The sequence below is a fragment of the Heliconius melpomene genome, chromosome 10 (genome assembly GCF_056956725.1).
Source record: "Heliconius melpomene rosina isolate 202511_hmr_F chromosome 10, ASM5695672v1, whole genome shotgun sequence".
Lineage (NCBI taxonomy): Eukaryota > Metazoa > Arthropoda > Insecta > Lepidoptera > Nymphalidae > Heliconius > Heliconius melpomene.
Genome location: NC_140398.1, coordinates 16,038,161 through 16,054,536, shown reverse-complemented (window position 1 = coordinate 16,054,536; position 16,376 = coordinate 16,038,161). Strand labels below are relative to the sequence as shown.

Genomic DNA, 16,376 nt, shown 5'->3' with positions numbered 1-16,376 from the left:
GTAATAATTTCAATTGAATATAATTTAAGTTTTGGCACATTAATGTCATGGAGGTCTCCACATGGTGTATTGGTTACCATTTATATGTGCTTAATAAAGTAATTATATTATATATAGTAACTAAGATCCTGTTTTAGTTTCATCCCCATAAATAAAAAATTGTAAATGACACCTTCTTGATGCTTTAGGTAACTCTGACCACAGGAACAATGGGTTTTGTCAAAACTATTAACATGGTGTAGTATAGCTACAGTCTAGTCTTCCTCATTCCATCCATTAAAATCAAAAGTTTCTGAAATTAGTATGTGTTCAACTAAACAAACAACATCTTAAAGTTTATTTTATTAGTATAGAAAAGATGTCATGTCTGACAATAAAAGATAAACTTTTCATATTCTTATATTCCTGAACTATGTTCCTAATTTAAATTAAAATGAATTCCAACATAATAAAAGATTTAAGACTTTGTGAATTATGTCAATTTATAACATTATATTCAAAAAACCACTCTGAAAAATATTTCAAAATGATCTATGAATTTATAAACAATCACTAAAACAGTACACATTATAGAAATTTAGAGAATAAATTAATCAGTGTATTTGTTATCAGATCCATGGTTATCTTATCTTTATATTACCATCATGTAAAAATGGATTATTTAAGATAAATTTTAACAAAGCGCCAAGTCAATGGACTCACCTTTCATCTTCAGGAGGTGGAGCAGGCTCGTCCTTTCCGTCACCGATGTCGCCAACCTGCAGGCCGTCCTGGGCAACTTCGGGGGCACCACTGTCACATGCATTCACATTCACATTGTTAATCACTGCGCTACTGATAGCGTGAGACACCACCGCACTAACCGGGCTGCCAAAGCCCTGACTGTCATGGACCGGCGCCGCCGCGTTCGCGTACGCGGTCGAGTTGACCGGCATGGACACCACCGGCGAGTTAGTCCCGGACACAGTGGCCTCGACGGGCGCCACGCTGCTCTGCGACATGACCGGCACTACACCGCCGTAGCCCAGCGCCATGTTCGTCTGAGATTGCACCACATTGGCGTGCACCGCGCCTCCCATTCCAACCGGCATTGTCTGCTGCATGGACATCGGAATGTTCTGGTGCGCCATCGACACCTGCGGCACCGCCTGATTAGGAACATATTGCACCCCGCCCATCTGCCCCTGAGCCTGCTGCTGCATCATATTCTGGGGCTGGGTCATATGCGAAGGTATCTGTTGACCAACATTTCCTGGCTGCATGAATATGGGATCAGATGCCGGCATTTGCATATTGGTTTGGTTATCTAAAGTCATCTGCATACTTTGAGGGGTGGCAGTCATCATTTGTATGTTTCCTTGTGGCACAGTACCCTGTTGAGGGGCCATGTGCACAGTTTGCTGCTGTTGCCCGCCTAAGCTTTGGAGATTCGCAGGCAATGTAGAACCTTGGGGTTGAGTGGCCATCGGCTGAAGGTTACTGGGGAGAGTCGCACCTTGCTGTGATGTTACAATACTAGTGAGCACCTCCTGAGGCAGTGTCTGCCCCTGCTGGGTCATCTGAGACTGTTGTGTATGATATTGTGGAACACTATGCTGCTGTTGGACCATGGGCTGCTGCGATGATGGTAAAGTTGCACTTATCATTGATTGATTAGGCTGTTGATTTACTGTTTGGTTGTACTGAGGCTGCGGGACCCCTATTCCCTGCTGTTGCATTTGAGGGTGTATTCCAGTAACTACTGATTGTTGAGGCTGCGAGGGTAACTGGTGCATTTGTGTTTGCATTTGAGAAATTTGCTGGTTAGTTGCAGTCAACTGTGTGGGTATCTGCATTTGTTGCATGTGGTTAGGCATTTGTTGATTTAATGCTTGTATTTGGGCCTGACTAGACAAATGCTGAAGTTGAGCTTGCTGTCCCATAGTCTGTTGACCTTGCAAGTGGTGACTTTGTCCGATATTAGGAATCTGCGCTTGTTGCATTTGATGAATTTGCTGCGGATTGGGCTGGCCTTGAATGGGTTGCATTTGAATTTGCTGCAATTGTGCTTGCTGACCGGGCACTTGGGTCAATTGTCCTTGGTTCGGTATTCCCTGCATTTGAGGCATTTGTTGCTGAATCTGCATATTGGTGAGCTGAGTGGGAGGCAAGTGTTGGCCCATTTGTTGCATTTGCTGGTTAGGAATCTGTTGCATCTGCTGTGGCAATTGTTGGTGCATGGGTATCTGTTGCATCGCCATACCCTGCGACTGTGCAATCACTTGTTGTAATTGATGTTGTGGAAAGCTTTGTGGAATTTGCTGCACTTGCTGTTGTTGAGGGGGCTGGGCATGACTTTGTGGTGTATTTTGCAAAGTGATGTGTGTCATACTCTGTGGATGCTGCTGTCCCACTTGCTGGTTAGATTGCAATTGATTTTGGTTTGGCATTTGTTGGGGCATTTCTAGAGGTGGAGACTGAACAGACACAGATTGATTCACAGGTATTTGTTGTTGCACTATATTAATAGGTTGTGTCAAAGATTGTCCAGGTGAAGCCATGGGAAACTGCTTCTGAATATTTTGATCCATTTGCTGCACTGTATTCACTTGATCCTTGGGTCCTTTATTCCCCAGATCATTACACATATCATCATGTTGATTATCATTCATCACAACTCCACTATCTGGAGCCTGCAAGTTGTTAGTCTCTGTCACATCCAAATTGTTATTAAGTGTGATAGGAGCATTTTGTTGTGTAGTGGTATGGTCTAGATAATCCATACACATCCACCTGCCACGGCGGAAAGGCTCAGTACTTTCTATTTTAACAACTTTGAAGCGCTCATTTCTAACATGTTCTTGTATCTCCTTCATTCCTTCTTGTGGCTTCGAATTGCCTATAAGGTTGATAATGCTGCCAGTTCCGGCATTAGTGACACTGACGTGCATGTCATTCACTTCAGTGTTATTACTATTTGGCACTGCTCCTATTTGGTTAGTGTTGGTGTCCTGGCCGACGATCGCGAGCCCGTACTGCGAACTCGTCGGAATGACAGGAGCACAACCTAAAGATGCACTCGACGCGTTGTAGAAAACGTCGTCTTTCGAAAATGTATCCTCTGAGTAGCTCGGAGTTTCATTCTCTATATCGGTCACCCTTGAGATGTCGTCGGTGTGAGATTCGTCTAGATCGTCAGCGGAGTCGTCGCCTGCATCAGTGCTCACCCGAGAGCCGACAGTCACACTGGTAATCTGAAAGGAAGATATTTTCCTTGGGTTATGGGCGGATTGAAGACTCGTCGGGTGAGTCACTCCCTTCTCTGATTCGTTCAGTCGAATAGATTCACTCGTAGTGCGATGAACGACGTTGTTATACTTGTTTTTTTCACTAGTTTTATGTGGCTTTTGAATCAGATTGTCAGCCATTATGCCGTCCGACTCGAATGACTACCTAAAGAAAATTTCACTGTTTATTGGCCTAAGAGACATTTGATAGACTTTTAAAACACTAAAACATATCTAAAATAAAACCATTGTACACTCACAATTTCACAAACACAGTAATTTAGCTAGTAGAGTCCTTAAAATTCATTAGTAAACACACACAGATGTGAACATCTTTCAGACGGCAGCAACATGGCGGCCATTTATGCGCAATGCATTATGGTTGACAATTTGCAGTAGACTATAGACATCGAGACCTACTTTTCTTTTAACTGCACATCGTGTCGATAGATGTCGTCACTTTTGCTATGTGATTTTTTTAACTTTAACTCGTTAATGTCGTACTGTATTAAAATTATATATTGTGAAACTATATTATTAAAATTACATATTATATAAACAAATTTACAAGATGTATATTCAAGAAATTTAAGTATTTAATAATTATAGTTACTGATTTCACGTAAATTAGAATTTTAAATATAAAACTTTATTACTAGTAGACATAGAACCACAATTTTGGTGAAACTTATGTCACAAGAAATTAAGGTAAAATAATTAATTCGTACTAATGATATATGTTATTTAAAAATTGCAAAACTTACTTAACATTTTTAAAAATATTTAATAAATTTAATGTTAAAACGTTGTTGTGTTTTATTTATTCTTCTTTCAACTAAGCGTTTTAATATAGGCAATAAATATAAAATAGTAACTTACGAATACATTTTAATTACTATCACTACAATAATAGCAATTATTATTTTGGGAAGACAGATGTGTACAAATTTATAAATAGAACAATATTTAATCATGATGCCAAGTCTGTTAAGATATATTTTTAAAAGTGTATTATTTATATTTTATCTGTGGACTTAAAAATTGAAATTATATATTAACGCTACTTGACGCAAGAGGGCGGTATAAAAAATAATCATTTCTAAGTTACCAGTATTGTAATATAACGTAAATTTGTATATATTTTATATACCATTTAGTAAAAGATACATTTAATTTTCTTGTTTAATCTAACATTATTATATTTTATTATGATTATATCTTAATGTTATAATGAAGTTTAACACTTATTATGAATTATATCAGAGCGTCATTTAATTAAATGAAGTATGTGGGAATCCATCAGTAGGAAGTAGAATGATTATTTAGATACGTACAGTTTAAAATTAGTACGCTTTAAAGTAATTGAGTTTTCCGCTAAAGGAAGTTGGGAGTTTAAAATTATCTAAGCCGTATACTGTAGCGAATGGCCTAATTGGTCTGTGACTTTACTTAACATGTAAAGGTCAAAATATTTGTACTGATTTTTTAGATAAAGTTAGTTTTAATCAAGCAGTACTTTATAATAAAATATGACGACATCAAACAGTATTTTCGAAAGCAGCTTTTGTAAAAAAAACATTGTCTTTTTTCCTTAGTGTAAATTTTAAGATAATAGGCAACTTTTTTGAAGTTTACTACCTAAAAAACTAATATATACATACATATGAATGTATCTACACTTTAATTGAAGCTTTTAACTAACTTATTAAAAAAATGATATCTAGTCTAACTTATCAAATACAAATTATTTAGGGTATTAATATTAGTAACTTACAGTATCTATTCGTAGGAAGTTGTACGTTATTTCGCGATGGGCGCCATCGCGGGGACTAAGACCGTTGCAGGAGCGCCCCGACCTCGGCTATTACCCGCAAGGTCTTCAGATCACCAGTCGATTTAACTAGCATCCCCACCAATCGCCGTGACACTTCTTAAACGAGGATAATTTGCTATTATTTGTAAATTGGCGTCCCGCGACGTCCTGCCCGTCCGCTTCGCAGTCGCTCGGGAGCACGGGACCTTCCTGGCTTCCCGCTGCCGTCGACTCGAGTCGCAGTCGTAATACCTAAACAAATAATCGTCACATCACCTCAGCGATCCGAGCGTCAGTCGATAAGATATAACTCGCGTATAAACACTGAAACCTAGTTAAGAAAATGTGAATACGTATAGCCAATGGCGAAATCGTTTGATGATATACCAAAAAAGTACGAGGACGACAGCAACATGGACGATGACAGCGAGGAGACGCCGGGATGCTGGCGGAGGATGATACTCTGGTTGCGGATCAATCCGAATCTCATCATGTTGAAAGTGACTCTGTTTGTGATGTACGGAGCGACGGCATCCCTCTTGCCGTACCTTACTATTCATATGCAAAGTATTGGACTAACTGTGCCAGAGATTTCTTTTGTGTATTTGGCTTTACCTTTCACTACTTTTCTAAGCCCACCTATCACTGGTAAGTTTTGGATGAGCAAAAGCGCATATCACTTTATATTCAAATTATATCGAAAATTATGTTTTTAGGATTTTTGGTCGATCGCTTCGGGGAGTATAAACCTGTAGTTATCACTGCTCTGATACTAAACGCAGCGTTTCACCACTCGTTGCTTTTAATTCCACACCAAGAGACGCCGGGAGTGATGCCATCAGCCTATGTTATGCGACATCCTATAAAACGGAGTGTAGAGGTATTTGATGCTACGGTTTTTCATTTCATTAGAATTACGGGTTAGGTTTGGAGATATACGTGAATATCAGAATAAATATGAAACAATTAGTGTTCTATGAATATACATGTAAGCAGATTTAGTTACGCTGTTGTCATTTAATTCCGGAATATCCATGATTTTGAAACAGAGGATACCTACCTTGTATAGACACAAAAGTAGTTACTTTATGAATTATTACAAAATCAACACTGAAGGACCCTAGTTACGTAGTAACGAGTACAAACTTACCTCCTGTCCTCTAAGAATTTGAGCAAATCGACCTCATCCGGATTAACCAGTCTTGTCATAGCGAGTCTCCATTAGTTAAGAGAATAAAGCTAAATTTATGCATATTAGTGACTATGAGCTCATATCAAGTTCTTATGAGATAACTGATAAAGACGCATCTTCCTGAATATTTCAAAAAATGTTTAGGAAGGAAAAACAATTTAGCAAACTACCTTATTACAGGGTGTATCTTCTCGTCTAATAATAAAATGAATTTAAGGCAAAGTTAAAAAAAATAATATTTAAAATGTCTCTGAAATTATCCTCTCGTCAAACCTTTTGTATTTACGAGTACTTTGTGCTTATTCACCACCAATATAAAATATCTCTAGCTATAATCTGTTAATCTTAGATTATGAGCTAGTAAACCGCTTTTTAAGAAACGTTACAAACTTATGAACATTACCTGAAGAATTATTATATGGGTAAATTTAAACCAATGTTATATATTAGATTTAACAATTAAATTATTAAATATTTGATTCAATATTATTATAACCGTTAAGACTGTTCACGACTTCTTATTCATTCAATATTTAAAATAATTTTAATATACATAACTATTTATTTACTTTCGCTTTTATTACAATATAACAAAATAACGGTCATTTAGATTTGGTGGAGCCCCTGTCCTAGCAGAGAGTGTCCAGATGAAGATGAACAAGTGGATTTCGTACTCGATCGATGTGTAGATCACTGTATGCTGTCACAGACGCAGAATCCTTCGAGTGACCCGTCAGACGATAAAGATGATTTAGACTTCCACATATCACATAAAATCTATCCACCGAATCTTTCTAACAGCAGGTACGAAAATTTGCATATTTTTATAAGAGTAAGCCGATTATATTGCTGGATGGTCTAGTTTATGTGTTTCTTTTTATGATTACCATGTTTTGGATACAGTGAGGTTGACAATCGATCATCATCTAATTTTACTTTCTTTTTTTATTTTTGCGAATTAATGACTTTGCTGCCTGATTATGATGGAGCAGACCAGACAAAGCAAATAATAAACATGCACATTGTTTACATATGATATACCATGTACCTTTAGTTAAAGTAATATGTGATGTAAGAAAAGGTTTTAACATACTTTACTCACCAGGGTTCAAACTATATGGAAATATCGCGTAGGTAAATCTACACAACAGTGTCTAAGACTTGAATGTTACAACGGTTTTTGGATTATCATGTATTTATTTTAAAATATAATTTGATTTCTTTAATATCCTGTGCTGCATTTCATAATTTTTCCATTGCTATATTTTGTATAATTCCGTAGCACCTGGTTAAAATTAAATTGCCTACGTCAGTTTATCTAACGTTTATAGCACATTAATAGTCTTGTAAACAGTCTGAAACAATACTACAAACATTAAATGATTACTAAGCCTTCCTTAGAGCCTACGAATTTGCCATAAGATAACAGGTACACTCAACGAGGCATTGAAATGTTATTTGAAATATCAAATTTTAGCACTTTTTTTGTTCCGTATTCCGTTTCCGGCTTAAGTAAGCATTTTATTAGAATTTGTCTAATTCCTTCTATTATATGATGTTACCATTTACGTTATTTACGTTATTTACGTTACTTCTAAAATAGCAATATTACTGTTTAAACGAAGCAATCATCTTAAAACATCATAAAACAACTTTACACCCTTTTTGTTTTTTAATTATAAAAATTAATAAAATTTATATAATAAATTACAAACTCATTTAAACTTGCTTCAATCTACAATAGAAGACAATTATAGTAAACTAAAAATTTTTAGTTTTCTAAACGTGACCGATGACGACGAAGAGTTTAACGATGCAGCCTTCTTTTTAATAGAAGTGCATGATGACTTGGGCGAACCAAAAGAACAGCTCGGCATAGAAATGGAAAGGGTTTGTACTTTTCTGTAATACAATAAATATTTAAAATATTTTAATGATAACTTTGTATTCCGGTGAAACCATTTAACAGCATTATCAACTTTCTTTTCATGTAGTATAAACAACATTGCATATTTAAACGATAAACATATATCTTCTAACTAACATCATCATAATCATTGTTTCAGGACGACAACGATACAGTAACGGATTTCAGATCAAGATTCGGTGAGAAACTTCTAATAGCGCAAGGTGTTAACATAACGGCGTTAGATAAAGAAGATTTGAGATGCGGCGGACTCGTGATGCTGCATAACATGACGAAGCTGTCTCAGCAAAGACTTGAGAGTTTGTCAGCCGATTGTATGGTACAGAAATGTGATTTTAGGTAAGATTTCTTATGTTTTATTGTGATTACTTTCAGATATACTAGGTCTAGTGAATTGTAATAAAATAATAGAAGACGTTGAATGATACCTATTATACAGTTTGAAATGAACAAGTGTATTTACATTTCACATCTACTAGAAACAAGTAGATATCATAGTTGTTTGGTTAGTTGACGCATTAAACAAATTAATAATTGTCTATACGTTATTATATCTTATTAATAATGTTTAAGTTTCCTTTTACGAAGTGCTGCCCGTACAATTAAAAAAAACATTCAAAGCTACAAAATGAGACTGTAACTTGTAAATGTTAATCTTTTAGCACGCTTTACTTTGAAAATGATCTATGATGGAAATTTTTGAGTGAGTTTTAAAAGATTATTCATAATTCCTATGCCACTTATATTATAAAAATGATTTCAGTGTTACGTTATCCAGATCATTCAGCTATTTTAATTTTCATATTCATTTATATATTCTATCTAAATTGTAAAAAAACTAAGAAATTTATTCCGATAACATTTTTATCGTCCGTGTGTATTTTATCGTCTCATACATTTTTAGAAAGGGAGGTCCAGACATATGCCCGCCGGACTACAAAGAAAGCGACGATAAAACATTTTACATATACTTCTTCCTACGTTTCATGGGTACCATAATGCTGTCAGCCGGCGTCACGATCATGGATCCCATAGCTTTGACAATGATTCAAAAATACGGCGGAGACTTTGGCAGAGAAAGACTCTTTTCTAGTATAGGAATGGCTATATTCTCTCCTATAACAGGAATGTTGATAGATATGAGAAGTAAACAAGTCGGTGAGTGCGCTATCTAGTATCTACTTGTCTTTGACAGTACAATGTCAATAGTGTTAAATGTTTTGTTTTGTTTCAAGTTTAGCTTTCTTTTGTTTGGGACTTTTGTATTGGTATTATTAGTGTAGGTAATTGCGTCTTTATTAATGTAATTATTTATTTCTTTTTTATTCATTATATGAAATGTTCTATTTTAATAATTTGATTTGAAGTTTATTATGTTAGTTAAAATTAGATAATTTAGAAAAAAATACGTTTTATGGCTACGCATTATTTTTAAAGGCAAAGTTATTCAGGTGTAGTTTATTTTACTTATGTAGGTGTTCTTATTGCGTTCTGTTTCATTAGAAAAAATGTATATGGAAGTTTCGTATAATGATTAGATTCTTTTTATTTATCTACACATTATAAAAAAAAGTATTAGTATAGATAGATATAGATATATTTTTTATTTCTACGTTATTTTTCAGGTTACACAGATTATTCTGCTGCATTTTACACTTACGATGCGTTACTCCTAATATCAGCCATAACCGTCGCAGTCATGCCGCTAGGTGCAAAGTTACCAGCCGACAATTTACTAAGGGATTTAGTAAATATAATTAAAATGCCGCACATAATTGTATTTATTTTCTTCTTATTCGCGTTGGGAAACTTTTGGGGATTCATCGAGTCTTACTTGTTCTTGTATTTGAAGGAATTAGGCGCTCCTAATTTTTTGTTAGGTAAGTACTTTTTATGTGTTGTATGCCCTGTTTTTTAAAGACTTTTTTTATACAATAAGTTTCGTTGTTTGTTTACAAATTTGAAGTAAAATAATTGAGTGAAATAGCTATACATTTTATTATATTTTTTTATTAATCTCGAGGCCGTATTGACAAGGCAGTATTTGAAAATCTGATTTGTTTGCTAATGTTAATAAATATTTGAAAACTTACTTGTAGTATCATAATTATAGTAACAAAAGGAATAAAACCCACACCCTCCTCCTCTTTCCACCAGGTATAACGGTAACAGTGGGCACCCTATCCAGTATTCCGTTCCTCTACGGAGCGGACGCGATAACGTCTCGCATCGGTCACGTCAACGTCATCATCGTGGCTTTCTTCTCACACGCGGCTAGGCTGGTTGGATATTCTTTTATTGAGTGAGTCTCAATTAATTTGAAGAATCAATTAATTTGTTCATTTAAATTTTGATTTCATTTTATTTTTATGTGTGCGATGCTTACTATCTTTTTCTATAATTAAGAAGTAATGCCTCGCTTACTTCTCATGGGGGACAAAGGACTACTATTACTGACTACATTTTAAAATAACTAAATACGGTCTATAGTAAAGTAGCTAGGCCAGTCGCTGCGCAGAGGCGTGTGAATATAAGGTGATAGGTTGTAGGTTCGATTTCCATTTGAGGAAATGAAATATTTAATATTTTTGTTTCTCCGCTCTGGTGTCAAGGTAAAGCGCAGCATTGAGTGCCACCGCTCAACAAGCAATGCCTCCAGAACGCGGTGGAAAATGGGGAACAGTTAACACTAGGTTCCCAGATTTGCTCTGGGTAAAAACACGCAAGTACTTACAACAACACACACAACTACTTATACGTTTACACCTACATGCTACTAGTTCACAAATATAAGATAACGCATACTATTTTTAACATTGCCTAAGAATCTAACATTCAGGTCTACATGAGCAAAGCTTGACAATTAATGACACAACAATAGCTCCTTATCAGCAATCTGATAATGTATTATTCAATTGTAGGTACTACTGTTTATTGTACTGTAGAGATGTTGCATTTACTGGTTGTATATGACGTTGAATGGAATTATGAATTTAATCAAAATTAATTATTAAGGCACCAATGTATAGAAATGGCAATTAAAATTATATATTCTATAATCGTTTCGTTGTATTCGTATCGTATTGAATTTTTTTATTACTCTATTCAAGAGATATTGTTTTTGTTAATAAATGTGTTTTTCATATGGGCTTTCCACAAACCAAAGCCAAAAACTTAGGGCGTCGATTTTTTTGAAGTAATTTAAAAATATAAAATCCATTCTTTAGTTACTAAGTATTTGATATTAGTTTAATTCTATACATACTAAGTACTACGTAAAATAAATATTAATAAAGATAGATAAAAGATACATTATATACGAAATAATAAGCTATTTATAGTTGTTTTACAATACTTAACACAACTATCTGGATGTGACACCTACGTACGTTGTTCTCATAAACTTGACAATGATCGTCATAAATACATTTACTAGGTAAATGGTATTTTAATGGAAAAGGACGAAATGACAGACGTTGGAGATTACGGTAGAGCAGGAAATGTGGTGTGTAATTTATTTGATAGTTACATGGTTAACCTTTATATAGTACTCTGAGAACGAAAGTGTCTTAACTCTATAATTTACAAAAGGTAAATTAATGGATAAACAAGATATAGTAGCCTCTTTATAGTGATTTTTTAATTATTGACATTAAAACTTAAAACTGTTGTCTTCTAACAAACAGATTTACCTTCTAATTTTCCATAACATTTGCTTTTATGATGTAAAGATGTAATATTGCACTCGTTTTTTATTTTCTTAAGCTACGATGTACTTACTCTATTACTAAAAGAAACGATAAATCTTAAGAAATTAGTGACTCCACATTCCCAATTCAATAGAAATTCCTGGTGGTGTTTCCCATTCGAGGCCATGGAGTCACTATCCGTGCATCTAATGTGGGTGGCGGCGGCGACCTACTGCGCTATGTTAGCGCCGAAGAGTTTGCTCGCTACGTTAATTGGTGTTTTGGGCATGGCGCATTTTAGTCTTGGTAACGTATAATTTATTATAGTTAGACTTCTATGGGTGCTCATACAGTCCTTCTACAAACACCTCAGAAGAACATTTTAATTAAAACATTAATAAATAACTAAAACACAAATACAAAAGAACACTCAAAGACAACAAAATTGACCAAAGTCGGTGGAGGATAAAATTTACAAAAATGTAATATTACCTAATTTTCATAGCTCTCGCTTTTTTAATAAGGATTTAAAGGAATGTTTATATAGTTAGAAATAATTTTGAGTCAGTCATTTTTACACAATAGTTATGGATTAGTATTGAAATTCTCATTTCTCCACTCTCATTAGACTGCTGCTAGACACGTTTACCTGTTAAGTAAATAATTTCTAATGTAAGTGTCTTAACACTAGTTTCTCTATTATTATCCCCAAAGAAACTGTTTTAAAACGATTACATAATTCATCTAACACCTACATATGACGATAGATGCTTGTTATGTTAAAAATCTTTAAGAAATGATTTCAATATTTTTCTATATGGAAACATGAATATTCTAAATTAAATTATTTTCAGGTAGAGGTAGTGGTAGCTTTGGAGGTGGTCTGCTAATAGCATCGTTGGGTACAAGAGAGGCGTTCCGTTATATGGGGCTCATAGCGTTTTTAGGAGGGGTCTTGTACGGACTGCTACATTACTTCTGGCTTAGAAACATCAATATGAAGGGCATTCCTGATGTATGTGATCCTGATACTGGTGAGTGATTTATTTTTCAGCTGCAGGATAATATATTCTTATCGAGTTTTTAAAAAAATGTTTTTGTTATATTTACTCGTAATATTTGCTATATGAGTTACGGAGCCCAATGTATTAGGCAATAGCCTAAAATATTTTTTTTTGATATTATTATGGTAATTAATAAAAAACAGCCGCAAACTTGACACTGGGGTCTCTCTGCCTACCTGTGATGCAATTTGCATTCCTTTCTATATTCATTTAATTCTATGATAACCTACTAATAGACAGGTTATCATAGAATATAACTAACAACTAACACAATACAAGCTTTGATACAAAATAAACTATTTTGTTCTCAATTTATGGACTGCCCCTTATTTATTGTTTTTTTTTCTATTATTTACTAAAGTGGCTACATAAACAAATAATTATACTAAGTTTTCGTACTTTTGGAGGTAACCAGAGATGATCCAGTGTCATTTAATTATTAATATTTTTGTACAGTTTGTTATATAACAAAGGTATTTATTAGATAGCAGAACCCTATAAGATAGAAAACATTGAACCTAACACTTTCGTATACAAATGACTCGAACTGAGCCACAACATCGTCAAATTATAATGTGAACGAGTGTCATACTATAATTCCATTTGTACGATAATATTGTGTTGTATACTAGAATATACTTTTATTAAATTAGTGAATCAATTTTACATTTTTAAATATAAATTATTATAAAAAAGATACATTTAAAAATATAAAAAACCACTCTTCCGAGGGCGGGACACGGGTCCAAGCCATCGGTGGCTAGGGCTCCAGAGAGAGGAACCGCCGCACAATACGTGCCGTCTCAAGTAATACTGCCTTCTGTATACGGTTCTTGATCCAACAGCTAAGCGATAGCCTCTTAAGGTGTTGGTCGAGGCTTTTCGCTATTAGACCGTTAACTGAAACCACTATCGGCACAATGATAGTCGCATTGACATCCCACATGGCGGTAATCTCATGGGCTAGGTCCAAATATTTAGATTGTTTTTCTTTTTCGGCCTTCACGAGATTGTCATCATGTGGGATAGTAACGTCAACAATCACTGCGCGGCGCGCCACGCGTCACTGTATATATTATTACAATACTTACTGTTTAATGACGTTGAACGTATAAGATAATTGATAATATATAATTAATAAATAATATTTATTAATTAATAAATACTCCGAATTGCATATATTTGAGGCTATTGTCGCACAAAGTGACAACGACTAAATGCGATACCTGGTTGTTTCGATTCTCACTCGGAGTACTTAAGTGATAATCTATTATGAATATTTAGCTCCCAATACAAATATTTTAGAAAGCGGGGAAGGTGACAAATTGAACGGGGAACCATTGCGGAAGGATGCTGAGACGATGGTATCTTTGGAACGACTTCACATAATCACTCGATTCAACCCGCTCGGATCTTTACATTCACTTTCTAGAGGATCCCGAGCTAGAGTAAGTTTATTTTAACAACATTTTCACTATAGTTTGTTATGTTATTATGAAAATAACTGATTGATTAAATGTCTTGTGATAAATATTCAGTTAATTAGCAATTTATAACAAAAAGGGAACCTCACTAATACCTGCGTCTTCGTGTTTAAATAGGCTTTATTTATATCTTTTATTGGCATTTTGTAGAACAATAATGAGTCCTATCTAATCATTTACTTATTTACTTTCATAAATAAAAAAATATATTATTTAAAAATATTGCCAAGGATAGTATAATTCGAACCCTTATTCCTTACCAAAAAAATCTTGTTCTAGCTTTCACAAGGCGACATAAACGAGCTTTGCCGAAGTCGCAGTGGCAGTAACAGTCAAAGAAGGTGCAGTAATATAGAAATATCACCGAAAACACCGCAGGGATCAGCGTCTAAGGTCGATCTTTTACGATCCGCTTTGGAAATAAGCCATCAACAAGGCAAAGGACATATTATATCGAATCCCGTACTGTCAAGCCAGAATAGACCGCATCAGTATAAGGTAATTTATTTTTAAAATATTCATAAAAAACACTAACTAACCTCCACAAGATAAAAGGAACGTTATTTTTTAAAAAGAAGAACACGGTGCCAGAAAAATTATCTTTAAACAAGGAAAAATTTTGCAATAATAATACATAGCATTTATATAGTGAACTATCAACGATTCCGTACAACATTATTAACGAACAAACAAGCATTATTAAAATCTCAACACAAATATGTGTAAATTGAAACGAAACCTTGTTAAATGTACCATTTTAATTCCTATATTTAAACAATGTGTCAGTAAGATTAGCTGAAATTTATAACATCGCTGGCTGCGTCATAACGCAACTATACTGTGAATAAAAAGTACATTAAAACATTATTTTTTTATGAATCAATAGATTTTTATGATATTTTTACTAGTATATACAAATATGGCTCAGTTAGGATTTGTTATTGAGTGATCGTCGAGGGTTCAAATACTCAGGGAAATCTTTTAATCTATTAAAAAATAACGTTAGTAGGCAGAGCCTGTTATGATAAAAAGAACTGTGTTATTAAGTGTATGTGTTATTAGAAAATACGAATTTACTACAAATATATTAATTTAATATAACTTTCAATCAGGGGGAAATTAACAATACTAGATTCTTTTTTTTCTTTATATTTTCCAAAATGCAGGACCTTTCCTGCAGTCAACTGCAGTTCAAGTAAATTCCTTCTTTCCTATCCTTTCATTAGGTTTTACAAGGGAGGAGACATATATAGAATAAGGAATTATTTAGCGATTTGGCATATTTTGGTTTTCTAGCTTCACGCTGTATCCCAAAACGGGTACAGTACAGTGTGCAGAGGGAATCATCAGGAAACATGCTTTGAAATCATTGCTTAGATCTTATTAACCTTCTGGCTAACTTCTCACAAACCCTTCTTTCCAGCTAGCAAACAGCGCACCAAAGTTAACCCAGCGCAACAACATATCACAACCAGCGCTGTCGGAGTTCGACCGCCGCCGGGACTCCATCCCGGAGGAAGCGGAGGAGGAACGCCCCGCGCCGCCCGCCAAGACCAAGAGTGCGCACCTCCCGCCGCCCTCCTACGACGAGGCCACCAGGGAGAAGAGGAACAGCTGGCACTCCGACGACAGTACGCCCACTTGATTGATCGACTTGTTTTAATTTTAGTTATTACGTTGTGTGTTTACGAAATTGAGATTAAATGTGTTTTTTTAAGGTTATGTTTTGTTTTATTTGTTTTCGTGAACTTCATCATAACATCGAGTAACATCTGGATGCTAAAGATACGGCATTTATAATAGAAAAAATATTCTAAACAATCTGACAATCTATTCAATATTTAAGATGGCCGAAGTTTCTCAAACCAAGAGCAAACATATTCTTTTGCCCAGTGCCCACCTACGACGAGATTACAGAGGAGAAAAAGAACAGCTGTCACA

The 16,376-nt window shown here is 34.9% G+C and overlaps 2 protein-coding genes across 8 annotated transcripts in view; one reads left to right on the top strand and one right to left on the bottom strand.

The window, feature by feature from the left end:
- The window catches only part of LOC146535925 (uncharacterized), a 119,019-nt gene extending 113,842 nt beyond the window's left edge, over positions 1 to 5,177 (bottom strand). Inside the window, exons 1-2 of one of the 7 annotated variants that reach the window (XM_085191533.1) lie at positions 5,041 to 5,177; positions 703 to 3,233 (exon numbers count right to left, since the gene is read on the bottom strand). In XM_085191533.1, coding sequence (XP_085047659.1) covers positions 703 to 2,930 — 2,228 coding nt within the window. In that variant the 5' untranslated portion in view covers positions 2,931 to 3,233; positions 5,041 to 5,177. Of the gene's footprint in view, positions 1 to 702; positions 3,677 to 5,040 lie in introns of those variants that run through there. The other 6 variants (XM_085191532.1, XM_085191528.1, XM_085191531.1 and 3 more) reach the window with 6 other exon arrangements.
- Positions 5,178 to 5,266: 89 nt separating this feature from the next.
- On the top strand, positions 5,267 to 16,157 carry LOC146535924 (major facilitator superfamily domain-containing protein 6-like). Its single transcript, XM_085191534.1, has 13 exons — positions 5,267 to 5,727; positions 5,796 to 5,959; positions 6,882 to 7,075; positions 8,047 to 8,161; positions 8,338 to 8,537; positions 9,103 to 9,356; positions 9,824 to 10,078; positions 10,356 to 10,500; positions 12,042 to 12,193; positions 12,742 to 12,921; positions 14,257 to 14,399; positions 14,715 to 14,933; positions 15,859 to 16,157. Exons 1-13 carry the CDS (start codon positions 5,442 to 5,444, stop codon positions 16,078 to 16,080), a joined length of 2,529 nt encoding a protein of 842 aa, XP_085047660.1. The 5' UTR covers positions 5,267 to 5,441; the 3' UTR covers positions 16,081 to 16,157.
- Positions 16,158 to 16,376: the final 219 nt, after the last annotated feature.

Coding starts and splice junctions, on each gene's coding strand:
- LOC146535924 (XM_085191534.1), top strand. CDS start 5,442: ATGGCGAAATCGTTTGATGATATACCAAAAAAGTACGAGGACGACAGC. Junction 5,728..5,795: donor TCTAAGCCCACCTATCACTG/GTAAGTTTTGGA, acceptor TTATGTTTTTAG/GATTTTTGGTCGATCGCTTC. Junction 8,162..8,337: donor TCGGCATAGAAATGGAAAGG/GTTTGTACTTTT, acceptor TCATTGTTTCAG/GACGACAACGATACAGTAAC.